The sequence below is a fragment of the Panthera pardus genome, unplaced genomic scaffold (assembly GCF_024362965.1).
Source record: "Panthera pardus isolate Hobbes unplaced genomic scaffold, ASM2436296v1 HiC_scaffold_20, whole genome shotgun sequence".
Lineage (NCBI taxonomy): Eukaryota > Metazoa > Chordata > Mammalia > Carnivora > Felidae > Panthera > Panthera pardus.
The window spans coordinates 60,725,982-60,751,918 of NW_026526766.1; the positions used below are offsets into that span (position 1 = coordinate 60,725,982).

The window sequence follows — 25,937 nt, forward strand, 5'->3', positions numbered from 1 at the left end:
GAGAAGGTCCCCGCCTTCCAAAGGGGCTTACTTCCCTAGAGCCAGGATGAGGGACAGGGGTGGTCCCGCCTCATTCATGAGGGTTTTCTGTAATAGGCTCTGGAGACGCTGACCTGAGACCCTCCACCCATCTCTACCCTCTGATGAAGGGGACAGAAAACTGGGTGTACCTGTGCGCATGGGAGTGTCGAAGACCCCAGGGTGGTCACGGACCTTTCACACTGATGACAAGGTGGAGATGAGCAGACTGATAGGAGAGGGATGGAAAACCAGCCAGGTGATGAGCTCCCCTCTTCTTTCTCCTTTTTTTTTATTAAAAATTATGATAAAATAGATACAAAACTTAACCACTCTATTTTAAAGTACCCAATTTAGTGGCATTAAATACATCCACAATTTACAACCATATCATTTAGTTCCAGAACTTTTTCATCACCCCCAAAGGAAAGCCCCTACCCATTAAGCAGTTACTCCACATTTCCTCGGCCCCCCCAAACTCCGGTCATCTCTACGTATTTGCCTATTCTGGACACTTCATACTAATGGAATCACAGAATATGTAGTCTCTTGTGTCTGGTTTCTTTCACCTGGTGTAATGTTTTCAAGGTTTGTCTGTGTCACTGCAGGTGTATTTCATTCCTCTTTATGGCTGAATGATACTCCATTGTGTGGCTACACATTTTGTTTACCCCTTCATCTCTTGATGGCCATCTGGATTGTTTCCACCTTCTGATTATTGTGAATAGTGCTCTGAATATTTGCATACACGTTTTTGGGTTGTTTTTTTTTTTAATACCTATTTTCAATTCTTTGGGGTCTCTAGTTGGGAGTGGAATTGCTGTGTTACATGGTAATTCTAGATTTAATTTATTGATGAGACACTCCCCTTTTTGTAGATTTTCATAGAATCAGAGGGCAGGAAGGGACTGCAAAAATGACCTAAAATGATTTTTCTCAGACTTTTGGATTCACACATCAGTAAAACTAAAACTACCATCACCACCACCCCTTCTCCCCAAGAAGGAGGGACTTGCATCGAGGTCAACCCTATAAAATGCATATATTTAGTGTCAGGTAACTCACTGCCTTATATACCCGCTTGTCTCCCCTCATCTCCACCTTTGGGTCATTAGGGAACCAATTGCTGGGTCCCATCCTCATCCAAAGTCTGAATTCCCCTCTCCAGCTGCCCTGGTATGGGCTTGCCCAGCCTTGGGGGAAGGAAGCTCCCTCTCCCAGGTAGCTCGGATTCCTGGATGCTCTTGCTCAGGGAAAGCTGGCTCTACTCCCATGGTCTCCCTAGTATCTTTGCTCCATCCTCTGGGGCCTCACAGACCTTGGCCTCACTCCACCCACTTCAGGACTGGAACCCACACCACCTTCTGCTTCCTATATGTTCTACAGGGCTGAGCATGCCAACATGAGATACTGATACCAAAGGAGGTGGAGATGAGGCAGTCCCTGGACTTGTAAGAATTCTTAGAAGAAACAAAGAGAATCTCCAAGGTATTTATAGTATTTCATGAGCACACCCACAAAAAAAATTGTGAACAAGCCATATAGACTAACAGGTTTTATTTTTGCTGTTGGCTGGGCTTATACCAATGTAACGTTTCTCTCTGTGTGGAAAGGCAGCAAGGCAGCAACACAGCCCGGAGAAAATGCGGCTCCTCTAACAGTGAGGGGTGAGATCTGCATTGAAGCCCACTGTCCCTTGTTAACTGGGGGGCCTTGGTGAGGTTAATATCTGGGTGCAGATATTAACAAAGGAGAAAAAGAGAGAGAGACAAATCAAGAAACACTTAGCCATGGGGAACAAACTGATGGTTACCAGAGGGGAGGTGGGTGGAGGGATGGTTGAAACAGGTGATAGGGATTAAGGAGTACACTTATCATGATGAAAAAATGTCTGTGTGCCACAGTCACTGAATCAGTAGAAAGGGAATGTGAAGGCTGCCTGATGGGCAGTTGTGAAGGAGGCGAGGCGGCTTACAGACGCACCCCGCACACCACAGGCGCCTGCTCTAATAGTTATCACTGGAAGAAATCTGAGCAGCATTTATGCCTTCGATGAGCAAAATCAAAGCGAGAAGACAAATTCACTGTTATTTAATACACATTTGGCAAACAAAAATCCTTTGAAGGATCAAGTTCCTGCATGGAAATAACAATAATAAAAAGGTAACATTTGATGGTGAGGAACCTGTAAACCCACTCTACAGGGCTGAAACAAGATGGCAACCTGGCCTCTTATCAAAGGATACGGTGGCCTTGCTGAAGACTTAGGGTAAGGCTAAATTCTACCCCAGCCACCTGGAGGTGGGGGGACAAGGTCCCTCTGAAGAGGATGGCCATGCCCTATGTCTATCAGCCCTGGGGAGGTGGCTCTGACAGGAGCTGGGGACCTGGTGGGACTGGCTCACCACACTGGGCAGGGCCCTGAGAAGGGAGCCCCAGGTGGTCTCCACCCTAGAAGGAGCTGGAGACAGATGAACTGGGCCTTCTGCTCTATCCCACTACCAGTGATTCTGTGTTTATTTCTCTTGTTATCCCAAGTGTTGGTGACTCACCATCTATAGAGATTGGCTCTTAGACAAGGGACTAAAATTTAAAGCAGGATCTAATCCCCTCTTAGGCTGCATGTTACAGAGGAGCAGAGGCCCCCTGAGGCCAGCAGGGAGCCTGGCAAGCCCTGCAGAAATATCTAAGGAGAACCCACCCAGAGGAAGTGACTCACCTACCCCATCTTCCAGGGAGGAAATTCATCTTCCGACCTATCCTACAGAATTTAGTATTGACTTTATCGGGGAAAACATCGGGTGTCCTTACATGCTGAACAGGATCTATTAGTTAAAAAGACATGATTATCTTGCTTGAAATGGACAAAGACAGATGAGCACAGATGATGCTTCACAACACCTTCGGTATGGGCTGCAAAATTTTCCCAAGAAGGGTCCTGAGGCTTCAGGAGATATTCTTGGTAGCAAAGGTCAGTGTGGATGTCAAGAGCTGCCCAGTCCAATCCTGACCTGCACAGTAGTGTCCTTGGGCAGTTCCAAGGTAAGAGAAAACTGGAAGGGTTTCCTGCCTCCTCTTTGTCTGCTGGATCAGCTCCTGCAGTTTGGCTGGAAAGCCTTCCTGCTTCTTTCTGTCCACCTTGCTGGGAATCCCAGAGACACAAACACCCAGAGTCAGGCACAGCTGGAGCGTGGGGATCCACTGTCAGCCTTGGGCTGATGCCAGCAGAGCCATCTAAGCTGGGCTACCTCTGGCTGTAGGCCCCTTCCTCTGGTCTTACTCCCCCCTCCCCACCCATGGCTACATCCAGGCAAGTGGGTCGTGGGGGTGGAGAAAGGAGAGAGGCAGAGAGACTGAGATTGATTTCAATGTGCAGCCATAGTGATCTCTCAGATCTGCACAGCCCCACACGCTGTGAAAAGGGCTTTCTCACTTTCATCTGATCCTCAGCACCTTGGGGAGCACCACCCCCTTCTAACCAAAAGGGAAACGGAGATTCAAGGAGAAGAAACAAGCCCGCTGTTACTCAGTAAGTGGCTGAGCCAAACCCCGGTGCTAGGGCTGACTCTAGATTCAGTGCTCTTTCCAGGGTGACAGATTGCTTCTATGCACTTCAAAGAAAAGAACCCAAATAAAAAAAATAAAAAAATAAAAAACAGAAACACACACACCCCAACCCAAATCAGAAAAACAGGTATCTAACTTCTCTCCAGCAATATGTAACCCACGAATGCTATATGCAGACTAAGTTCACACAGGCTGTCCCTCAATCTGGGTGCCCTTTCACTTCCTCATCTGTCAGCTCCCTCCTGGGGGGCCAAACCTGAGCCATCACAAATGACATTCTCTGTGCCATGGACCTAGCACACGCTTTCATGACAAGACTCTTCACACGGCACCACAATGTTTTATTTACATGCCTGTCTCCTCTAAAACACTGTGGGTTCCTTGAAGGCAGGAATGAGTGTATTTTCATCTCTGGATCCAAAACACAAGCAGGGGCAGGCACAGACTGGATGCTCAGTGAATGTCTGGGGAACAAAAGCATGAAAAAGTAAACATTCTCCTAGCAAAACTAGCTGGCTTCCATGGAATGGTCTGGCCCTAAAGGAAGAAAGGTGGGAGGATGCCCTGGCCAGTGGGGGTGTGGCGCGGACACCCAGCACCCACCGGGCAGGACACTGCACTCAGGCTGGGAACCAACGCCCTCTACCCTGCAGGAGACCCCCAAGGTGGAGAGGCCTCTGAGCAAGGTCCCAATCACCTAAAAGTCAAGGGACTCCCCCACCCTGATGTCCTACTGCCAAGAGCTGCTGGGGATGGATGAGCAGCGAAGACCCCTGACCCGGCTGAAGTCCAAGTGCCCCCTTGCCCCCCCCCCAACCCCCCCAGCGGCTGCGAGTCCTCATGGCTACTGCTGTCCTAGTTAAAGCAGGGTTTCCCGGACAGCGTCCAAGGAGTCTGTCTTGCAACAGCACCATGAAGAAGCACTGTGATCAAACGTATGGGAAATACTACGTACTACCTGACCCCTTATAAGAGGCCCAACACACACACTGGCGTGCCGAGGGTTCTGAGATGTCCTACAGCAAGACGGTCCAGTAACTGGGCTTTAACCCAGTGCCTGCCAAACCTATTTGATCAGAGCCTCATCCTACTTTCACATATACACTCCCTTTATTTTTCTTTATGAAAAACCCATTAACATCCTATGGAACTAGTGTTCCAAGGAATACATTTTGGGGAATGCTGGTGAAGGTCATCGAGCAAAGGAAACATTTACTGTGGAGGAGAACAGACCCTTGCAGGCAGCCTAGGAATACATGTGAGATGGGAGGGGCTACCAGGAAGGGGGAGATCATGGCCCAGAATGGGTGCCAGGAATCTCTCACCACTCCACAAACTGCCTTAGAACCACTTGAGTCTAGTGAGAAAGACAAGAGAGACACTTGTCCTGAGCCTCAGTTTTCCCGTCTGCAAATTGGGAATCAGCCCAGCTCTGTCTGGTGTCATCAGATGAAATCATGGGAGTCTGAACTGTGGAAAGCAGACTCCTCCAGCACAGCCCTTGTATATGATGGATGTTCAAACCTACCTGACAGGAAGCTGCACGAATATAGGGGTTATGAAAAAAAACAGGACAGCAGCAAGAGGCAGACACAAAACCTCAAGGCATGTCACTCCAGGGCCACGTATTTCAAGGGCAAACAACCCTAGGCCCACTGATAACCCCTGGAGAGATCAGACCATTACAACAGTGAGAATCCCCAGTGCTCCCAGCTCCAGGAGTCTACGCAGGTCAGTGGAAAGGCAGGGGCCCAGAGCACACCAGATCCGGTTCTAAGCCAGCTCTGCCTCCTCTGGGCTATGTTGCTGGCACGCAGCTGCACTCTGTCTTTCAGATGTGCAGGATTCTCCCGCATGACGGTGAGGACGGATGACACTGCAGTCAAGCTGCCACACATAGTAGGTGCTCTATGACTATTTCTCATTAAAGGCCAGGATTTGAGGGACATTTATAAAGATGCCTGTCAGCAAAGGCAAAGTGAAACCTTTTCGCTTCAGTCATGTTGCATGTTGGCAGCTGCCAGTGGGAGGGATGAGAAGATGGAGGTACTGGCCAACAGGCAGAGGGCGAGCATGAGGTGGCTCTGGGCTATGTGGTCACGACTGCCTCTCAAGAAGCCAGTGGAGGGGACCAGGCCTTTGGCATAGGAAAGACTGCACCTCCCGAGGACATGTGGCCTGGCAGAGCTTGTGGCAAAGACCAAAACTGTGAAGGCTGCTGTCTACTTCGTGCAGACCAATTGCTTTCTGCACGCTGGCTCTAAGCTCTGGGCAAGAGGCTATGTGACTTGTCCCGGCCACACAGCTGGCCAGCCGAAGGACTGGATGTGAACTCTGAGCCCGAGTCCAGAGTACAAACTCTTCCTACTCTGTCATACTGCCTCTCGAGGTTGGGATCATCTGTTCACATCCTCTCCTGCCTCTCGAGGTCCCCAAGGGTGGGACTGGCTCTAGCTCATCTCTGTATCCCCCGCACTCAGCACGTAAAAGAAATGTAGCAAGCACTGGCCAAACAAATTATTCACTTGAAAACACTTCCAAAAGCTACTGGATTTTAGAAGTCGGGGTGCTGCTGAGGTACTATGACATGGCAGAAAATTACAAGAACTAATTCCCTTCTGAGGAACATAGTATTAACAGGGTATACGAGAAATTCCAAATGCTTAGCTCTTTGTCTAGAAAATGTGAGCACCAAAGTCCTTCCACAGTGTAATCTATTAGGGTCTTCTGCTCCCACCTGAAGTGTAGAAAGCCCTACAGTGATACGGGTGAACAGCATAGACTTACAGCATCATCCTGCCCAAGCCCTGATCTTGCAGGTGACGGCACTTAGGCCACAAAGAAGGGATCCAGGATCACGCAGCAGGCTTACTCTTGTTTCCTATAGAAAAGGTTGCCCTTGCAACAAAGAAAAATGCATTCAACATACACATCCTGAACACCTGTTGTATGTTGTATGCAGTGGGTGCAGCCAAGCATTAGAACAGAGTTTCAGACACGCAGTAAAGGACCCCAGGGGCTGAAAAGTTAGTTCTATGTAAGAGAGTCAAGAAAGGCTTCACTGTACAGGCGACTTGGATCACAAAGAACAAGTTAGAAGTTTTCCGGAAAGATGTGTCAGGGAAGGCTAAGCATTCTCCAAAACACATGCTGCCCCAGCTAAGTTTAGAGTTGCTGCTGGGGAGCCATCACCTAAACAAAGACTACATTTCCCAGCATCCTTCACACTCAGATGATGCCACATGACTACTGGAGGCCAATGGAATGTGAGAAGGAACAGATGGAACAAGGGCAATTAAGAGGAAAGTAGTTAATAATGGCTGTGCCTTCTCCACTGTCCCTTTCCCCTTTTTGCCAACCAGAAGAAAAGATGCTGAGGTCCCTGGGGATGGCAGGGCTGCAAGATGAAATGAGATGGGTCCCCAAATCACAGTGTGAAGTCACCTGCCAAGCACAAGCAGCCGTTCCAGACTTCATGTGAGGTTAAGTCTACCATGTTTGAGTTTGTTACAGCAACAAGCATCACCAACTACTACAGCAGGGAAGGGAAGACAGGTGTTCTGGGCAGAGTGAACAAAGGCATGGTGGTGTGACAAAGTGTGGCCTGTTTCAGGGAATAGGGAAAGAGCTGACGGTGGCTGGAGCACTGGCTGTGTGAGGGCAGTACTGGAATTCAGAAAGCTCACGATGGTGACCACAGGAGGGAGGATCATGTACAGGGATTGTTTCCAGGGGCCCTGGTGTTGCTGGCGCTGCTCTCAAAGGAAGAGTGGAAGTTGTGAATGGTTTCCTGTAAAATCTGTCTCTCGCGTCCCTGTAGAGGAAATTGAAAACAGACACAAAGTCTTATTAAATCTTTGAACTATTAGTTCAATTGACATGGTGTTGTTAATCCTCAACTAATACTTTAGAAACCTATGGGTGTCATGGGGAAATAAATTATCTGATTAAGAGAGTACTCAGTTTAATAAAAACACACTGAGTCAGAATGTCCCCTAGCACCCATAATCACAACACGCAAGGCTAGAGAGGGCCCTCGAAACACAGGGGTCCAATCCCCCAGGCAAGGACAGGATGCAGAGCCCAGGAGCTGGACTGACTTGTCCTGGGTCACATGGCCTGCAAGGGAAGTTTCCTCCCCTGATTCACTGGGTGTCTTTCTAGCCCTCAGAGTTCCAGGGGATTGAGTGGGAGCTGAACTTCTTTCTGCTACAGAGAGTTTCAACTGCCTCACTCCCCCCTGCCCAAAAGCTGTCAGATTCCTCTCCACAGTGATTCACTTCTCACTCTATCCATGCAACATTCCCCCACATCCCCACCCCTTAACACACATGTTTTGAGATGTGAAAAAGGGAGGATGTAGATGTTTCTTTGAGCCCAGAGAACATCTTCACCAAATACCTGGCTGAGAGGCAATGATACATAGAAGTTAAGAGCAGGGACTGGAACCAAACAGCCTGGGTTCAAATCCCATTCCTCCCATTTACTAGCTGGGTGACCCTGAAAAAGACACTTAATCTCTCTGGGCCTTAGTTTCCTTATCTGTAAAATGGGATAGCAATGGTACTCAAATGGTTGCTGGTGACAGCGGACTCTGTGTGGGCAGCAGGAGACTGACAGGTCTTATTGTCAGAGAATAGCAGTGTGGACTCAGTGCGTGTGTGCATGCACGCATACACACGCGTGTACACACACACACACACACACACACATTTTTAAGTAGGCTTCGTACCAGGTGGAGCTTGAACTCATGACCCTGGAATCAAGACCTGAGCTGAGATCAAGAGTTAGGTGTTTAACCAACTGAGCCACCCAGGTGCCCCCTAAACACACATTTTTTAAGAAGTTTTTTTAATGTTTATTTATTTTTGAGAGAGAGAGATAGAGCGCAAGTTGGGAGGGGCAGAGAGAGAAGGAGACACAGAATCTGAAGCAGGCTCCAGGCTCTGAGCTGATGCAGGGCTTGAACCCACAAACCGTGAGATCATGACCTGAGCTGAAATCGGACACTTAAACGGCTGAGCCACCCAGGTGCTCTCCCAAACACACATTTTTAAAACCAACAAATGTGGTGATCAAAATGTAAAGGAAATTAAAAATGAATAATCTCTGGTAGACTGTTTTCTGCTAAGAGTACAAAGAAAAAAAAAAAGTCTACCGAATGAGCTCAACTTCAAACTTTTTCTTTTCGTGGACTCTCCAGACCCCAGAGCAAGAACCTCTACCACTGTTGAGGCCTTCCTGGACACCTGAGGGGGCAGTAAGACCTCCTAGCATGCCAATCCTTCCAAGTAAGTTAAATCACCTAGAAAAATGCCTCCCACCCCCACCCCCCCCACCCCCAGGAGCCCAACAACACAAACCTGAAGGCAGCAGGGTAGAGGACAGAGCACCAGATGTGGCAGTCTGAGGACAGTTGAGTCCCCATTCTACCGCTCCCTAGTGGCGGCATCCCAGGCAGGGCCCCTTGCTGTCGGGTGTCCTATCTATAAAATGGGGACAGTAGGACATGTTGAGGCTGTGATGAGGCTCAACCCGAGATAATGAACGGGGTGACACTGTGCAAACTGCAGAGGGCTAAAAAATAAACAGGAGGGATGACAGCAATGTCATTATTAAACACTACCTTAGCCTTAATTGCCTAAGAAACGAGGTCAGGGAGAGACAGGGTTCCAGCACTCTGCCTCCTACTTAGGAGGGAGCCATAGATGATGAAAACCATAATTGTTCCCTGTATCCACTGCTGATTGAAGATGATGATAATAATTGCCCCTTAAAAACCCCTGAGCTTCAAAGGACCTGCCTGATAATTCTTAAAAGGGAAAAAGCGAATGGCCATTAAGAGTAGAAAAAAAGTGTTCAGTCTATCTAGTAGTTAAAGAAATACAAATTAAAACAAGGCACACTTTTTGGCCTCTCAAATTAATAAAAATTTAAAAACAAACTGATAGCACTCAATACTGGCAGGGATTCACTGATGCTGGAACCACACTGCCACAACTGATGGGGATGTTCACTGGCTCTTTCTGGAAAGTAATTCAGGAAGAAGTGCCATATACCTTGATTTAGACTCTTTGACTCCAAAATTCCACTTTTAGACATCTATTCTGAGGAGATAATTAGAAAGCCTTATACACAAAGTTGCCCACTGCAGCACTCACTATTAATAGAAAGTTTGGAGAGCTACATATCCAACAAGTAGGGATTCAAGATAAAGTAATTTTAGTATATCCATACAAATTTATCATATTAAAAAGAATTTTTAATGACATGGGTAACTGCATATACTTAATGTTAAACGAAGAAAGTAGGATGTAAAATTATAGATCCAAATTTATCTCAGCCACGGAGAGAAAAACATTTGGCACAAAACACTGCAGTGATCGTCCCAAATGTGAAAAGCATTGGCCTCTGGGTGGTTGGATCGTGACTTCTTTAAAAAGTCTTTTCACCTTTTTGGCACTGTGCAAATTTAGCAAAATGAATGTGGACTGCTTTGATGATCACAAAAAAATGGCAATACAGAGAAGCAAGGCTTAAGACCAACCAAAGGTGAAATGCAGGTGAGATTTCTGATTGACCTTCTCCAACATATAAACCATTTCAAACTAATAAGCGGTCTCAAGTACATTATCACAACTTGAATACTGGAGGAGGAAGGTTCACCCAGATCTATGACTTGTAAGACTGAGGATCCATACTGCTTTGCTGATATTTTTACGGCCAAGTTAGGTTTTTTTGGCTTATATTTGTTTAAAAAAAAAAAATCTTAAGCTAAAATGTTCAAACTATTTTTGATTGTGCAAGAAATACATTTTACATCACAACCTTGTTATGGGCAAATATATACAACTGAAACAAATTTACCCTCCTACCTGCAAAGAATGTTGATATTTTCCACCCTATTCTGTTTTTAAGCTGCTGGTGGGGTCCCTGGGTGGCTCAGTCAGTTAAATGTCCAACTTTGGCTCAGGTCATGATCTCATGGTCCGTGAATTCAAGCCCCACATCAGGCTCTGTGCTGAGAGCTCGGAGCCTAGAGCCTGCTTCAGATTCTGTGTCTTCTCTCTGCCCCTCCCTGACTTGCACCCTCTCTCAAAAATAAACAAACGTTAAAAAACAATAATAAAAATAAATAAAAAGCTGCTGGTAAACCGCTAGATTGAGTGCACAACCCTCGTGCCTGGCAAGCTGTGGACCACAGCCATTAAGACATTACAACACTAGGGGGCAAGGAAATCTGGGCCTCCATTCTCTCATGGGTCCTCTCATGGGTCCTCGAATGTGTATAGAGCATCTGAGCCACTAGTGGGTACTCTCCTGGCTGAGGTTGGGTTGCAAAAGAAAAAGTATGAACATTGAAGGGAGAGTTGGTGCCCTACAGCAATCCAGAAAGAGGCAGGAGGCCCTGAAGTCAGAGTGAGGCAGGTCCAGCCCAGAACAGCTGAGGGCCAGGGCATCGGAAAGCCATCCAAAGGGCTCCAGAAAGCTACGTCTGGCCTGCGGAGAAGCAGTACATAGCTCCAATGGGAACCCCCACGTAGTACAGAAGATAAACCTGTTTTGGTAATATTTAGCATTGTCCCAGTCATGTTTTTGTTCTATGGCACACTGTGATACATGGTGCTCACTTCCACAGGACTTTGTTTGGTGGCTCAGAACTTCGCTCTGCACCCGCTTCCATGCGGAATCACCTGACTTTGAGGGTGGGCGTTGCCCGTGGGAAGAACGTGGCTGGGACAGAGCAGACCCTCAGTCTGGCAGGTTGGAAGCACCCAGGTCTCCTGGTTGGGAGCTGATCAGCTGGTGCCCCCAAACATCACTCTTATGGAAGGAATGTGTCCCCCCGCCCCCCAATTCATATGGTGAAACCCTACCCCCGTTGTGATGTATGAAGAGGTGGGGCCTTTGGGAGGTGATAGCGTTTAGATGAGGTCATGAGGGTGGGGCTCCCATGATGGCATCAGTGCCCCTATAAGAAGACAGCGCTGGCTTCCCTGTTCCCTGCCATGTGAGGACACAATGAGAGGTTGGCAGTCTGCAATATGGAAGAGGACTCTCACAGATATCGACCAGGCTGGCAGCCTCCATGCTGTGAGAAATGAATTCCTGTTGTTCACAAGCCACCCGGGACATGGTCCTTTGTCATGCAGCCCGAACCAAGACCACCACCACCAGCTGTCCTGCCTTTTGCTTCTCTAGACTGGGCTTTGTCTGGTACAGGATGCAGACTGTTACAGAAATAGAGTATGGGGGCAATGAATTTGAGAGAAAAAGAAAAAAGGTCCCAGTTTGTACGAATATTAAGAAAAATGTTCTCCTGTGGAGTGGACCTGAGCTCTTCCACTCTATGGCAGCAGTTAAGCTTCCTGAGATTTTCAAGCCAGCCCAGTCTGCCTTTTATCTGGGATCCCAGACCACAAAGGCCACGGCTGCTAAGGGCAGAGGGGAGGTTCTGGAAGCATTCACAGCTACTATCTACCACGCCCTGGGCCGGGCTCTGGCGGCATCCAGCTCCTGGCCTGTCCCCCCACACCTTCCATGGTCCTCACTGGCCCTACATCTAGTACCTTACCTGTCTTTGCTTGACCGGCTTGGCTTGCCCCACCACCCTCCTCTCCTTGGCTCGCACATCTGGCCCCTGGAGGCCACAGCATGAAGGGTCCTGTAACCCCTGAGCCACATCCACATCACTCACCTACCTCCTCCCCAAAGCCCTTGCCCTTACCTGACTGGGTCCCCCTCAGCCACCCTGAGGGCCTTATCTGTCCCCTTCGGCCTCCCCTCACACCAGACTTCTTGCTCTCAGCTTCCACACTTTTTTAGTTCTTGAGATGCACCACACACCCTCTCACCACAGGGTCTTTGCACATGTGTGTCCCTCCTCCTGGTCTGCACTCTTTTAGCCCTCTACCCCATGGTTCCCATCTTTCTTCAGATCCCAGCCCTCCTGCCACTCCCTTGGGAATGTCTTCCAGGACCTTGCCTTTCCAGCCCCCACTTGAAGTCCAGAGCTCTCCTCAATGAGCACTGAGTCAGAGCAGCAGAGTAGTCAGCACACAAACTCTGGGTTCCAGTTCTGGCTCTGCCACTTACCAATTATGTGATTTTAGGCAAGTTCCTTAACTGCTCTGTGCCTCAGTTCCTTCATCTATGAACCGGAACTGGCCTCAGTGGCTTCCGTGAAGTGAAATGTATGACTAGATGTGACAGGCTCAGAGCAGGGCTGGGCGCAAAGTGTGCTCAGTGCTCAACACCCACAGAGTGCCTGGGACACGGCGGAGAGGCGAGGGTTATTTTTCAGGACGAAATTAATGCTCCAAAGACTCTGGTGCTTGCTCCGGTTGATCGGTGCCCCATGAGCAACCCGGGTGTGCCCTTCCTACCAGCCCAGACTGGCCTACCTCCTGCAGCCCCCATGCCTGCCTCACCCCCTCCCCCCTTCATCTACAGTGGAGCAGAAGCAGTGCTGGCTGGGGGCCAGGGCTCACTGTCCGTCTCTGAGCCTCAACTTCCCCGTCTTAAAGGGAGGCGGCCCAGGCCCACATTACAGGTGAGCAGTGTTTGGGAATAGGCTACTAAGAGCAGAAGAAGAACAGACAATAAAGACTAAAGGAAAATGCAAGCGCTGGAAGCACTGCCAACTGAACCACTCCGAAGGACCCCCTCACAGCCTACGAACAGGCAAAATAATCACGACGACGGCAGCAATAAAAACCACCACCCCCGACCCCGGCAGGGAGGCCCGGAGCCACCCCCATGCAGCTCTGTGCTAGGGGAACACAGGAAGAAGACCGGGGTGCAGGTCCTGCCTCGCCTTCCCGCCCACCTCTCCACCTGGGCACACCTCCCTCCCTGGGGCTCCGCTCCCTCGCCAGCCAGCCAGCAGCCAGCCGGACAAGGGAAGTGTGAGGACACGGCCTCCTCAGATTTACTGGGGAAATGTACGTGAAGTGTCTTGTGAATGACAAAGTGGTACATGAATATTTATTTGCTGTTGGTGCTCTAAGTCTGTTCAATATTTGCGTGCACACCCGGCAAAACACACAAAGAACCATGAGACCGGTCACGCTCTCTGACATAACCTCGTACTGTGGAACACAGCCTGAGGAACAAAACAACAGAAGAAAAAGGAGCAAGGCAGAGACATCCATTATGGTGCTATCTGTAATGGCAAAACCCCAGACACGGCATGACTGTCTTACAAGAGGGGGACCGTCAGGCAAAGCGTGACAAAGCAACAGGTAAGCAAGTCGTACACACTGTTGGAGTGAGACAGAAAAGTCCATCCTGCGTTAGAGAAAAAAGCAAAGCTCAAGGGAGCTTGAATAGCCCAACAGCAACTGTCCTACTAAGGTCTGCAAAGTGAGTGGTGACCCACTTCTCACGTGGTTTTTAATTGTTTTCACATGTATGCCTTTGGGGGGGGTGGGGAGCACGGTTCATCTTTAGTTTAAAGCTGATGAGACAGAAATTTAACATTAGACAAAAATGCAGGATGCCAGCAACAACAGTGATTGACGGGTCTGTGTGTACCAGGGGCGCTGGCAACAGCCCCAGTGTCCCTGGCCATCTCAACAGATGAGGAAAGCAAGACTCAGAGAGGTGACTTTTACGTAATACGGCAAGTAAGGGGAGGAGTGGGTTCACACCCAGGTGGGCCTGACTCCAGGGCCCCTATTAAACAAGGGCTCCGTTTCCATTGTACACTGGAGGGCAATACCCAGCCATGTGGGTTGAAATTACTGCAGGGAATATTTTAGCTGAATCTATGGGAAGGGACAGGAAGAGGAACAGGGAGGTAGTGAGTGCTCGGTCATGAGAAGCATGCACAGGGGGCCATCCTCTGCCAGATGTTCCAGAGGAGATGAAATCAGACCATAAACATCCTTGGGAACACTGAGGGCCTGGGATCCTAGGTAGTGAAGCTCTCCACTGGAAAAAAAGATTGAGAACAATACCTTGCCTGCATTCAGTTCAGAAATTGCTGCCAAAATCTGCTGCCTGGACCCATCTGTCTTAATACCCAGCTCCTTCAAGTCGCCGTCGGTAAGCGTGAGGAATGCTTCCATATCCACCTGGAAAGAGAGAAGGGGGATTTGCTACCATCTGCTTGACGCCACACCTCTTTTTTCCAACCACAACAGAAATATCTTGATTATGGACTATTAGTGTTTATTAGTACTGAGTTAACGATGATTTACTACTTCCAATTCCTGACTTTATGATGAAAGTTTAGTTGAAAGTATTATGAAGGACTAACTCTCCTCAGCTCTAGGGCTGGGAATTTCAGGACAGGTGCATTTTGGAAAGACCGTGACCATTTAACAAGGAAGGAGAGTTCCGAGACAGTGACGTGGGTGGCCAGAGTGGTGCAAATCCAAATCCGCTGTTAGAAAGTTGGCTCCAATGTTGCTGCACTTCTGATGACATTGGGAGCTGCACAGAAAAGGTGCACACATGGCGGTACTCACCACGTTTCCCCCCAGAAGACAAGGGAGATGCAGACTGTGGAAAGACAGAGAAAATAAACAAGCAGAAGCGATAAAGGGAAGAAGGGCCATGGAGAACTGAAGCGGAGGAGGGCTCAGAACAAGGGCCACTCAAAGCCATACGACCCTTGGCTTCTAATGGTGAAATCCTAAAATTCCTGCTTGGGCCTCAGCTCCAGGCGAAAAATTAATGGGCCTCCCTGCTATACAATGGATATGTTGCAGTCTGTCCTTCTAAGGTCAGATGTGGCTTGGAAGAAGCAAACACACCCACCCTCACACACACAGGGTGGAGGACAGCCCTACACACCCCAGATCTGTCCTGGAGTCTCACTGTCAGGTGGGGTGAGTATACTACTATTCCCCATTTGGGAGCAGGGAAACTGAGGCATGGAGAAATTCAGTTCCCAAAGTCACGTGATGAGTCAGTGAAAGCCAAGATTTGAACCCAGGCAGTGGGCCCCAAGAGTCCTTGCTCTTCTCCACGGGCTCATGTCACCCTACGATGCTGCAGCCACCGTCCCAGTGCTCCCTCCCGGGATTCCCAAGGGCAGCGGCCTCCTTGTTAATAGCACTTGATGCTCCCTAAGAATGAACAGGTTCTGTCATCTGTACAGGCTCTCCAGTATTAGACCCCAAAATGGCAGTCATCTGGGAGAGGTGGAAGGGCTCTGGCCACCCACAGTCTCATCTCCAGCCCGTGCCAGGGTGAGGAAGCACACACGGACAAACAGAGCCTCAAGTCCCACCTACTGCCTGGGGGCCCCGGGCAGGTACCTCACCTCCGTTTCCCACCTGAAATGTACGAATTCTCTCACCATCTCACTTATAGGTGGTTGTAGGTTCTACAGGGAGTTTACGCAAAGCTTTGCAAACTACGTTTATAAATTATAAAGATACTATAGTTTTATGTTATATTATACTGGTGCCATTCAAAGTAAAGTTGCCTGGGTGGCTCAGCTGGTTAAGCATCGACTTCAGCTCAGGTCATGATCTCACGGCTTGTGAGTTCAAGCCCTGTATCGGGCTCTGTGCTGACAGCTCAGAGCCTGGAGCCTGTTTTGGATTGTGTCCCCCTCTCTTTCTTTTCCTCCCGCGCTTGTGCTCTTGTCTCTCTCTCTCAAAAATAAATAAACATTAAAACAAATTAAAAAAAAAAAACTTCTGTAACTTTTTGAAAATCCTTATTCCTTCACTTTATTTTTTTTAATGTTTATTTATTTTTGAGAGAGAGAGAGAGAGAGAGAGAGAGAGAGTGAGTGGGGGAGGGGAAGAAAGACAGGGAGACAGAATCCAAAGCAGGCTCTAGGCTCTGAGCTATCAGCATAGAGCCCGACACGGGGCTCAAACTCCCAAACCTTGATCTCATGACCTGAAGTCAGCCACTTAACTGACAGAGCCACCCAGGTGCCAGCCCCCACCCCCGCCACGTTAGCCATTCACTTTAAAAGCAGGCTTTGTTTTATGTTCCCCCTTAGATACTGAACAAGATTTTTAAAATTTTTCTTCAAGACATTTGATGTATGTAGAAATAACACAATTTTTTTTTGAGAAATTTCTCCTATCTTTCCTTCTCTATTTTAACCATCATTTTACTTTCCTGGATAAAAACAAACCCTGAACCAGGTGTGAGCTGGTGGAGAAGGGTCTGCTCCCTTACGAGCCCCAAGCTCTCTGAGGCATTATCCGTTTCCCTGTGTCTCTCTGGGACATGACAGCTCACACGGGATGGAGGGCCTCACAGAACGGATGGCATGGTTCTGACAGAAACTGCCTGCCCCTGGCAGTGCCAGACACGCCCCTCTCCCCACACACCCACCCCCAGCCCGTCCCCACAGCCAGCTCCTCAGCACCTCTCTGCCCTCTTGCCCGGGGCCTCCCCATCCCGGCCTTCTAACTGGAGTCTCCCTCCCTGTGAGTCTGCCCCTAACTCCCCTACCGACCCTGGGCCACCATCCACGCCACAGGCCAGAGATCTTGCTGGTCCTCGTCTGCCTCCAGACTGTGGTTCAGAGGGTCACGTCCATGCTGGCCAGGCCCTCTCTGCTCCAGAGGCGCCAGCCTCAGTCAGACCCTGGCCAGGCCAAAGTGCTGCTGGTTCTCTGCACATGTCTGCTCCCTTTTCCCAGGTGCCCTTCTAGCCCCACTCCCCTCCCTCAAAGCGCAGTTTATGCTCAGCTGAGGTCTTCTCTGGCCCTCACTCTATAGGCCCCTTCCTTGGGCTCCCAGAGTGCTCTGGCTGTTTCTCCCTATCCCAGGGTCAGGCACTGGCAGAAGGACTGGCAGGGGACAGCGACCTGAGTAGCATCTGCTGACTGAATGACCACATGGATCAATATTCTACTGCATCCCCATCTGCACTGATCTTCTCAGTCTCTGACCTCTGTCAACCCTGGGGGTTGCCAAATCCTCACAGCTCATTTTAGTTGGAGAAGCCAGAGACTGAATTCTCCTCATGTGAACACTTCTGAAGGGTTAGCAGGATGCGGCAGAAACATCTGTGTCCTTTCAATATTCATGCCCTACTTTTTTTTTTAGTAATAGAATCCTAGTTGTCAGCTAGGCACATTTCCATGAAGCTAAACTACTGTATTTCTGAGTTTCCCTTGCATATGAGTATGTCAATTGACAAACTTCTGGCTAATGAGATATAAGAAGGTTTATGGTACTTTGAGGAAGTCTCTCTAAAAAAGGAGAGCATGTGTCTTTTTGCTTCCATCTCCTTGCATCCTGGTGCCTAGAATGTGGATGTAATGGCCGGAGCTTTAGCAACCATACTGGACTTTGAGGATGAGGGCCACACACCCTAGTGATGGTGGAGCAGGGAAGCTAGAAGGAGCTTAGATGACTCACTTCAAAACTTTTTGTGGGGAAAAAAAAAACCTTCCATTTTGTTTAAGATACTATTATTTGGGGATTTTCCAATATACGCAGCCAAATCCATCCTAATATAAGTAGAGAGATGAAAATTACTAGTCTGTCTTCAGTTTCAAAATCACAAGATGAGAAAATGTATTAACTTCATTCCTCTTCCAAATTCTCAACACGGACTAAAAGCATATAATAATAGGGAGAAATTTTTACCAGCCTTGGAAGTGAGGGAAAATTTCTATCTGTATGCCAGGTTCTTCAAAGAATTTCTTAAGGGACTAACAAGTGCCCCGCAGCTGTGGGGATGGGTGAGGAGGTGAGGGCAGGGGCAATCAAGGGTGTTAAAACCTGAGTCCCATCAAAGCCTTCAAGGGAGCATGGGGTCTCCGGGTGGATAGACAGCAAATCTCACACAGTGCTACCTAGCTCGTATGTTGTCCAGAGAGGGGCTAAGCACAGGGGCGGGGGGACTGCTGAGCTGGCTCCTAACAAGGGCACTGGCTCAGCTAGCCTCACAGTACCTCACACACACAGAAACCCTCTGGCCACTGGCTCCCAGCACCCCTTCCAACAGTGCTGTCTCAGGACTCTGCACATTCCCAACCCCAGAGACCGTGGAGACTTTCAGATGGGTGGGTTAAGACCACAGCAAATCTGCATGGTCCGCTTTCCGCCTTCCCTTTAAAACTCTGAAAGCCTCCCATTTCATCTGGAACATACCTCAGTTCCCTACAAGGGACAACTGCAAGAACCGGAGGATGGTGAGTGACAGGTATGCCCCAGACATGCCAGCTCCAAAACTGGGAGGAAGCCAAGAACTCAGAACTACCGTTGCCTTGTGAAACAGACATGGCCTTGGAGACGTGTTCTCTGTATACTCCAGGAGGGTATGGAACGGATGAAACAAAAGCAGGCAGCCATCAGCACACAGGAAAGACTTCTTGGCGATGAGAGAAAGTCACTACTGAAGTTTAAAATGCCAAAGTCGCAGGGAGGACACACTGGATATGGCAGAAAAGCAAATGGAGGAAGGAAGCCACTGCACTCTGTCTGCTTCTTAAAACCAAGTACAAACTCCTCAATAGCATTGCAAGCCTGTCAGGGACACTGAGTGGTTGTTGTGATTGCTACTGTAATTATGACAGCTGTCATGTACTCAACCAGGCAGAATATTCTAAACCAATGGTGATACCCTGGTGGCTAGTGGGCCTGCAGAGGAGTTTTATTTGGCCAAAACATAAGTTTTTTTTTTTTTAAACAACTTATTGAGATATAATTCACTTATTGTACAATCCACCCATTTAAAGTATACAACCCATAGGGAATATAGTCAATGCTACTGTACTAGCGACGTGATGGGACAGATGGTAGCTACCCTGGTGGTGAACACAGCATAAAATATAAACTTGCCAAACACTATGGTGTACACCTAGAACTAATGGAACATTGGGTGTCAACTATGTGCAAATCACAAAATTTTTTAATTAAGAAAATGAAGTGTATGATCCAATGATTTTTAATATATTCAGAGCTGTGCAACCATCCCCACACTCAATTTTAGAACATTTTCATCACCTGCAAAGAGAAACCCACCCCCAGATAAGCAGTCACTCCCCCCCCACCCCCCGCCGTTCTGTGCTCCCCCACTCCCTGGCAACCACTAATTACTCTCTGTCTCTACAGAGTTGCCTATTCTGGACACTTCTTATAAATGGAATCATACCATATGTGGCCTTTTGTGACTGGCTTCTCCTCGGCATCATGTGTTCGAGGTTCCTTCATTTTGTAGCGTGTCAGTGTCTCCCTCCTTTTTATGGCCGAATTATATTCCATTGTATAGCACTAACAAATCTGGCCATTCACCAGCTGATGGACATCTGAGTTGTTTGCCACTTGGTGGCTATGAGGAATACCGTGGCTGTGAGCATTCGTGTGCGAGTCTCTGTGTGGACATATGTTTCAGTTCTCTTGGGCATATACCCAGGAGTGGGATTGCTGGGTCACATGGTAATTCTATGTTTAACATTTTGAGAAACGGCCAAACTGCAGAACAGTATTTTTTTTTTGTAAAAAAAAAATGTGATTGTGAGTGCTTTTAAGCACTCAGATTAACACAGAGCCTACGTGCAGACACTTAGCATAGATTCATTAGGATTTGCTTATGACCCTCTTTAAACCTGAAAGCCGGTCAATCACCTTCGACAGAAGTGCGTGCAGGACAGACACAAACTTCACTAGCAAGAGCGGTGCTCGAGATCACAAAATTCTGTTCCAACAGAACAAGCCATAAGGTCCCGGGATCTCACCGCGGTGAACTGCACTAAGTGTGCTGAACACAAATTCCGCCTGCCGTCTCAGGGAGAGAGATCAATTAGGCTTGCAGGATGAACACCCACATGTGTGAGACCATTTTCTTTTATGGTAAGATTTAGATGGACATTCAAAAATAACATCCTTACCTCTTGCTCCTCAAAAATGGGCTGATACTTCTCAAGTGATAATTTCTTAAGGATTCCAGTCAGTTCATCTTCAAGAGGGAAAGATGTGAAAAGATATTTTAGAATTTGGCAAAAGGCGTCAGAACAGTGGTCTTCAAACTTTCATAAAACAGTGGCAATCCTATTTCAAATGAAATGTCACAAGAAACTCTAACACAGAAAGATCTAAGCTGCACTCGTGTGAATGCGGCAAGGGGTGGGTCCGAGCCATACTTCCCCTCAGGGCAGGCCCTTGGCGTCTCCCCAGATCCAAACATGGGGGTGTGTGTGGCCAGGCTGACCCTCCAATGGTTGCAACCCCCAAGTTCTCAGAGTTCTAGCTGCTAGGACTAAAACTCCACTTTCTGTCCAAGAATGGTTTTTAATTATGATTTCTTGACTGCTGGTAGCTGCACCTGCAGCAAATGCTAATGCCAGCAAGTTGTCAGCGAGGCGGAGAACAAACTTAAGAGAACAAGCAGGTGGCTTCAGACCAGAACTGGAGTTTGGCTCAGTGTGAGGAGGCTGTGGGCTTCCTAAAGGAAGGACAGACACATCTGAGTGGAACAGCAGAGCCAGAGGGGCACAGAGCAGGAGAAAACAGAAGATTTTGGATATCATGATTTCAGAGCAGGGAGGGTGAAGAAAGGAGACAAGACTAGCATCTGGGTGGGGGTGGGGGGGGGTAGTTTGAAAAAATATTCATTCACACATTCAACAGGGATTTACCAGTCCAGACATTAGGGACTCAATAAAGACCAAAACAGATAAGCAGGCTGCCAGGCCAAAGGCACTGAGGAAGGATGGAAGGGGGCAGGGGAATATCACAGGGAATGGGAGAACATTATTTATTATAGAGAGTGGTAAGGGAAGGTCTCCTTTATATAAGGTAACATTTGAGCAGTAAATGGAGTGAACTGCATAATACCAAGGGAAAGATCACCAGGCAGTATTCAGGCAGAAGGAACAGCAAATACAAAGGTCTTGGGGCAGTGGGTGCAATTCACAGAAGAGGGACTGGAGATTAGGAGGTCTGAGTTCCTTTTTTTTTTTTGTAACATTTGTTTTTGATAGAGAGAGCACAAGTGGGGGAGGGGGGCAGAGAGAGAGGGAGACACAGAATCTGAAGCAGGCTCCAGGCTCTTGAGCTGTCAGCACAGAGCCCGACGCTCGAACCCACAAACCACGAGATCATGACCTGAGCCGAAGTCGGACGCTCAACCGACTGAGCCACCCAGGCACCCCTGAGTTCCTTCTTTAATTCATTCATTCAAGAGTGGATACCAACACACCTACTACACGCTGGGAGTACAAGGATGGAAAGGTCCATGCTGTAAAGGAGCTCAGCGTGGCTGGGAAGATAAAATGATGAGGGTGACAGCTGTTGCACCATCAGTCACCTTGTACATAGGTAACCCATTTGCTCTTTACAATGACCGTAACGATCCTATCAGTATCTCCATTTACAGATGAGGAAGCAAGGCGGAAAAGCGTGGCTGCCATATCTTGGAGATCATGCCGCCAGTCCACGGCAGAGCAGGAATTCACACCAGTGGTCCAGCTACCAGGCCTGAAGCTACACACCGCCATCTCTCTCCTTGGTGACAAGCACTGTGATGAGGGGCATCGACAAGGGGGTCTGGGGACAGAGAGGACAGCTGACCCACTTGAAGGACCGGAAAAGGCTTCACGGAAGAGTACTACTGCGCTAGGCTGTACGAGATGAATCGAGTCCCAGGCCACACTGAACCCACTGTTGCTCCGTGGCACCAAACCTTTGCTCGGGCTGTTCCCACCACACACAGTCTTTCTCCGTAGTGGAGGGCCGGGAAATGGTTAGCAACCGGCTCTCTGGGGGAAAACGTATGTAGGGAGGTAGGTACATAAGCTTACTGTAGATTTTACTGATATAAAGGACGTATAGCACACAATTTATGTATAATAATAAACTACACAATACTGTTTCTTATAGATCCCATGCAGCCAATGCTTGCGTTGCATTTGAGGCACCTCACTGAACGCTTTCACTGATTTTTCCCTTCCTCTTGAGTCCACAGCCAATGAGTATAGTTCCAATAGGGATGCCACTGGGGAGTTCCGCGGATGGGAACACGTAAGAGGAAATGAAACAATGAAGACGCATATTGGAATTTCATGTGAGCAACTCTGCTGAATGAGATAATGGTTTTAAAATCCTGGAAGAACACTGTCGCAATTTTTTTGTGTTAGTCACAATATGACAGACACACTTTTAACCTTCGTCTGCAATATGGGCATTTTCTCCATCACTGTCCAGATTACATCTAGATGGTCTATGAGATAGTAAACCAACCCCTGATTGGTGGCATTTGCTGATGTCATGGAGTCAATACCCTGCTCCTGGCTGATTTTAGGCTAATGACACAACTAATGTTCCTGAAAGTGGAACGGAGAAGGGACGTGTGTAGTAGCACATCATGACATAGTATTCCTACGGCATAAACAGCACAAGTATTAGCAAAATGTACTAATAAATAACAACGTTTTGTTTTAAGTACCCCATACCTTTATATTGAACATAATTTAATTATATAAGTTCATATAATTTGACTTTTTCTTTCTTTTCTTTGGCTTCTTTATGTATTTGTTGTTGTTGTTGTTGTTGTTGTTGTTGTTGTTGTTGTTGTAATTTGACTTATAATGGCTGTGTTTCATCACTGGTTTATACATCTCCTGTAGATTCAACGATGGACTCTGGCCCACCGGCCTGGCCTGAGTGCCTGCTCTTCAGTGAAGCCTGTGCCATGGCACTCCATGCCTGGCTGATAACACAGATTTGACCCCATTTGTGTGGTGGTTACTTAAATGTATTGTGCTGAATGCAGCTGAATCCCCACCCTGACTGTGAGCTAACCCAGCACAGATTAAGGCACCCGGGACACAGGCTTCACCACTCCCCATAGAGGGGGCCGGAGGGGCCGCAGGAGGAAAGACAGGGCAGGGCAAAGGCTTGCATGTGGTCCTCGACTGGGGCAAAGTGTTTCCCAGAAGAATGTCATAAAAAGTAGCTGTCTGGGGATGGACTGCAGGTCTGTCCTTTGATAGTCTCATGCCCACAGGACAAAGGTCTTGCTGCCTCCAGACCCAGGAACTCTGGAGGGGAAAACTAGGCTTTCTACACCAGGGAAATTAAAAAGAAATTGCGGTCAGGTCCTCTTCTGTTTTTATCCCAACCAGGGCTTGCAAACCTTTTTAAATAATGAGAGAGAGGGAAAAGAGTGGGCATGGACAGTGCATACAGACAGCCACGGTCTCAACTCTTTTTTGGAAAAAGTGGGGGGGTACAAATACCTAACTGAACTTCTAAGAGTTGGATTCCTGGAAGCCTCCAAGGTGGGAGAATTCATGACTGCACGTAGAAAACACGGTTAGGGAGGAACAGGGTTGCTAGTGAATCTCTGAAGCTTTTATACATGGTTGCACTAGATATCACAAAACAATAAAAGCAGCCCCCAAATAAAGAGGATGCCAATGGCAGCATGCATTACCAACTCAGTCCAGACCACAGCCTGTGCGGCTGATTTCAACCTATCACCTGCTGGGCACTTATCACCTGCTGGGCACCTTCCTCCAGGCAGCTGCGGGGAGACACCTGCAGCTGTGTCTGGGAGGCCCTGGCACACCTGACATTTCTCTCCTCTCTGAACACTATTACTTGGCTTGCACCTGCCTGGGTCCCATCTCTCCCCATAACTCTGCTCCCCCTCTCCCCCCACCTCCCCCCACTGCCAGGACCACCAGAGGGCAGTTCAAGGGACAGGATTCTTCATCTCCTTTTGTCTTTTATATCTTCCTATCTTTATCTGGGGCCTCCCAGCACACCTCCACTCCATCTTCCTTTCTGCATCTTCCCCACGGGAGGGACCTGCACTTCACCCACACAGGTTCTAAAGTTCTCCTGGTTACAGAGGACAGCTACTGTTTCTGCTTGCCCACCATCCCTCCCCTCCTCCTTCTGGAAACAGCACTTTGATTTTCCTTTGAGGAGTCCCCTCTCTCCTGCTCCCAATCTACAAAGTGTCAGCAGGGCAGACCCTGAGCCCAGCTACAAAGGCAGACATGTGACCTGCGCCCAGTCAATCAGCACGTTCCACTGCCACAGACGCACAGTGAAGGATACACAGATGTCCTGTCATTATAAATAGAGACGAGGCAGGCCAATGACGTTTACCCCAGGATTTTGCTGGACCTACTAAGAAAGAAGCACTCTTTCTGCTGGCGTTGCTAAGTTAGCAGGAGAAGTAAGCAAGCCTGAAGTTCATGGGGGACAACTTTGCCACCGCCTAGAGACAGCCTACCTGAGATATGGAGAGAAACACTCCCAAAGTACCTGGATCCACACACGCCTGAAGCACACCCTGGACACTTTCATTATATGAGCCAACAAATTATGTTTTTTGCTTTTGCTCAAACCAGTGTCAGTGGAGATTGCATTACTTGCAAATGACAGAATTCTGATCTGTACAAGGCTCAGGGAAAGGTACTTCACTGGTGTTGGAGAAGCATTTCTACAAGTATATGTGTACGTAAACGAAACTCTACTAAGTTCAAAAACATTTTGAGGGAGCTTACCGGATGATTAGCAAAGTAAAGACAAAAATACAAGGTAGAACTGGGGAAGAATGGAGACAGGTGTTTTTGTTTGAAATTTTAAAAATGACCTAGGACCTAGGATGGCTATAGCAATGAGAGCACCTGCCAGGTCACAGAGGCAAAGAGGAAAGGCTGGCATTTTGGGACCTTGGGGGGCTCACCTTCATCTGTGATGGTGCCGCTGCTGGAGCCCCCACTGCTCTTGGACTGCCGATGGGGCGAGGAGGACACAGAGGACTCGGCCGCGTGCCCTTTGGGCGAAGGGGAGGGCGTGAGTGTGGGGGAGGTGCTTTTGGAGGTAGTGGAAGTTCCAGACAAAGGCCGTTTGCTCGTCTCCAGTTTCTGCTGAAAAGAGTAAGACGAATATGTAAGCCATCACCTGGAGGGTAGAAGTGATTAAAACAGACACCCGACAGGGAACAGGTGATAGCTGACTCAGCAAGATATCTAAGCAGGACTATGAAATCTACTTAAAAAAAAACAAAACATGCAAAGCAGAAACAGTATTATGGGTACAGGGACAGGAAAATCCTGCCCTGGAGGACAGAGGCAGGGGGTAGGATGGAAAAAGTGGCACTTGAGGAGCCAGGAAGCCAGGTACTAATCCTGCCCGTAGAGCTACCAGCACTGTGTCCTTGGCCAAGTCCCCTTACCTCTCAGTTAATGCAGCTCTAAATGGAAGTGTGGCTTATAAATACACGAGGTCCCTTTCTGCTCCTGACGTTCCTTCATCTAAACCAGTCATTTCCAACTTCTCACCAAAGTACACATCATTTTTCCCCTTTGTGTGTGTGTCATTTAGTTAAAAAAAAAAAAGCGCCTTTTTATTTTTAAATACTTTTAGACTTATAGAAGAGCTGCAAAGATAGAACAGAGCATT

At 48.2% G+C, this 25,937-nt stretch overlaps 1 protein-coding gene across 25 annotated transcripts in view; it reads right to left on the reverse strand.

The window, feature by feature from the left end:
• The window catches only part of ANKS6 (ankyrin repeat and sterile alpha motif domain containing 6), a 68,289-nt gene that overhangs the window by 15,407 nt on the left and 26,945 nt on the right, over positions 1–25,937 (reverse strand). For 14 of the 25 annotated variants that reach the window (XR_008424268.1, XR_008424273.1, XR_008424270.1 and 11 more), the window contains exons 12-15: positions 25,219–25,402; positions 20,408–20,475; positions 14,547–14,663; positions 171–302 (exon numbers count right to left, since the gene is read on the reverse strand). Coding sequence is in view for 2 of the 25 variants with exons in the window: in XM_019454372.2 (XP_019309917.2) it covers positions 7,295–7,399; positions 14,547–14,663; positions 20,408–20,475; positions 25,219–25,402 (474 nt within the window). In the remaining 23 variants the exon portion in view is untranslated. Of the gene's footprint in view, positions 1–170; positions 303–1,560; positions 7,400–14,546; positions 14,664–15,059; positions 15,094–18,668; positions 18,950–20,407; positions 20,476–25,218; positions 25,403–25,937 lie in introns of those variants that run through there. The other 11 variants (XR_002081422.2, XR_002081421.2, XR_002081424.2 and 8 more) reach the window with 11 other exon arrangements.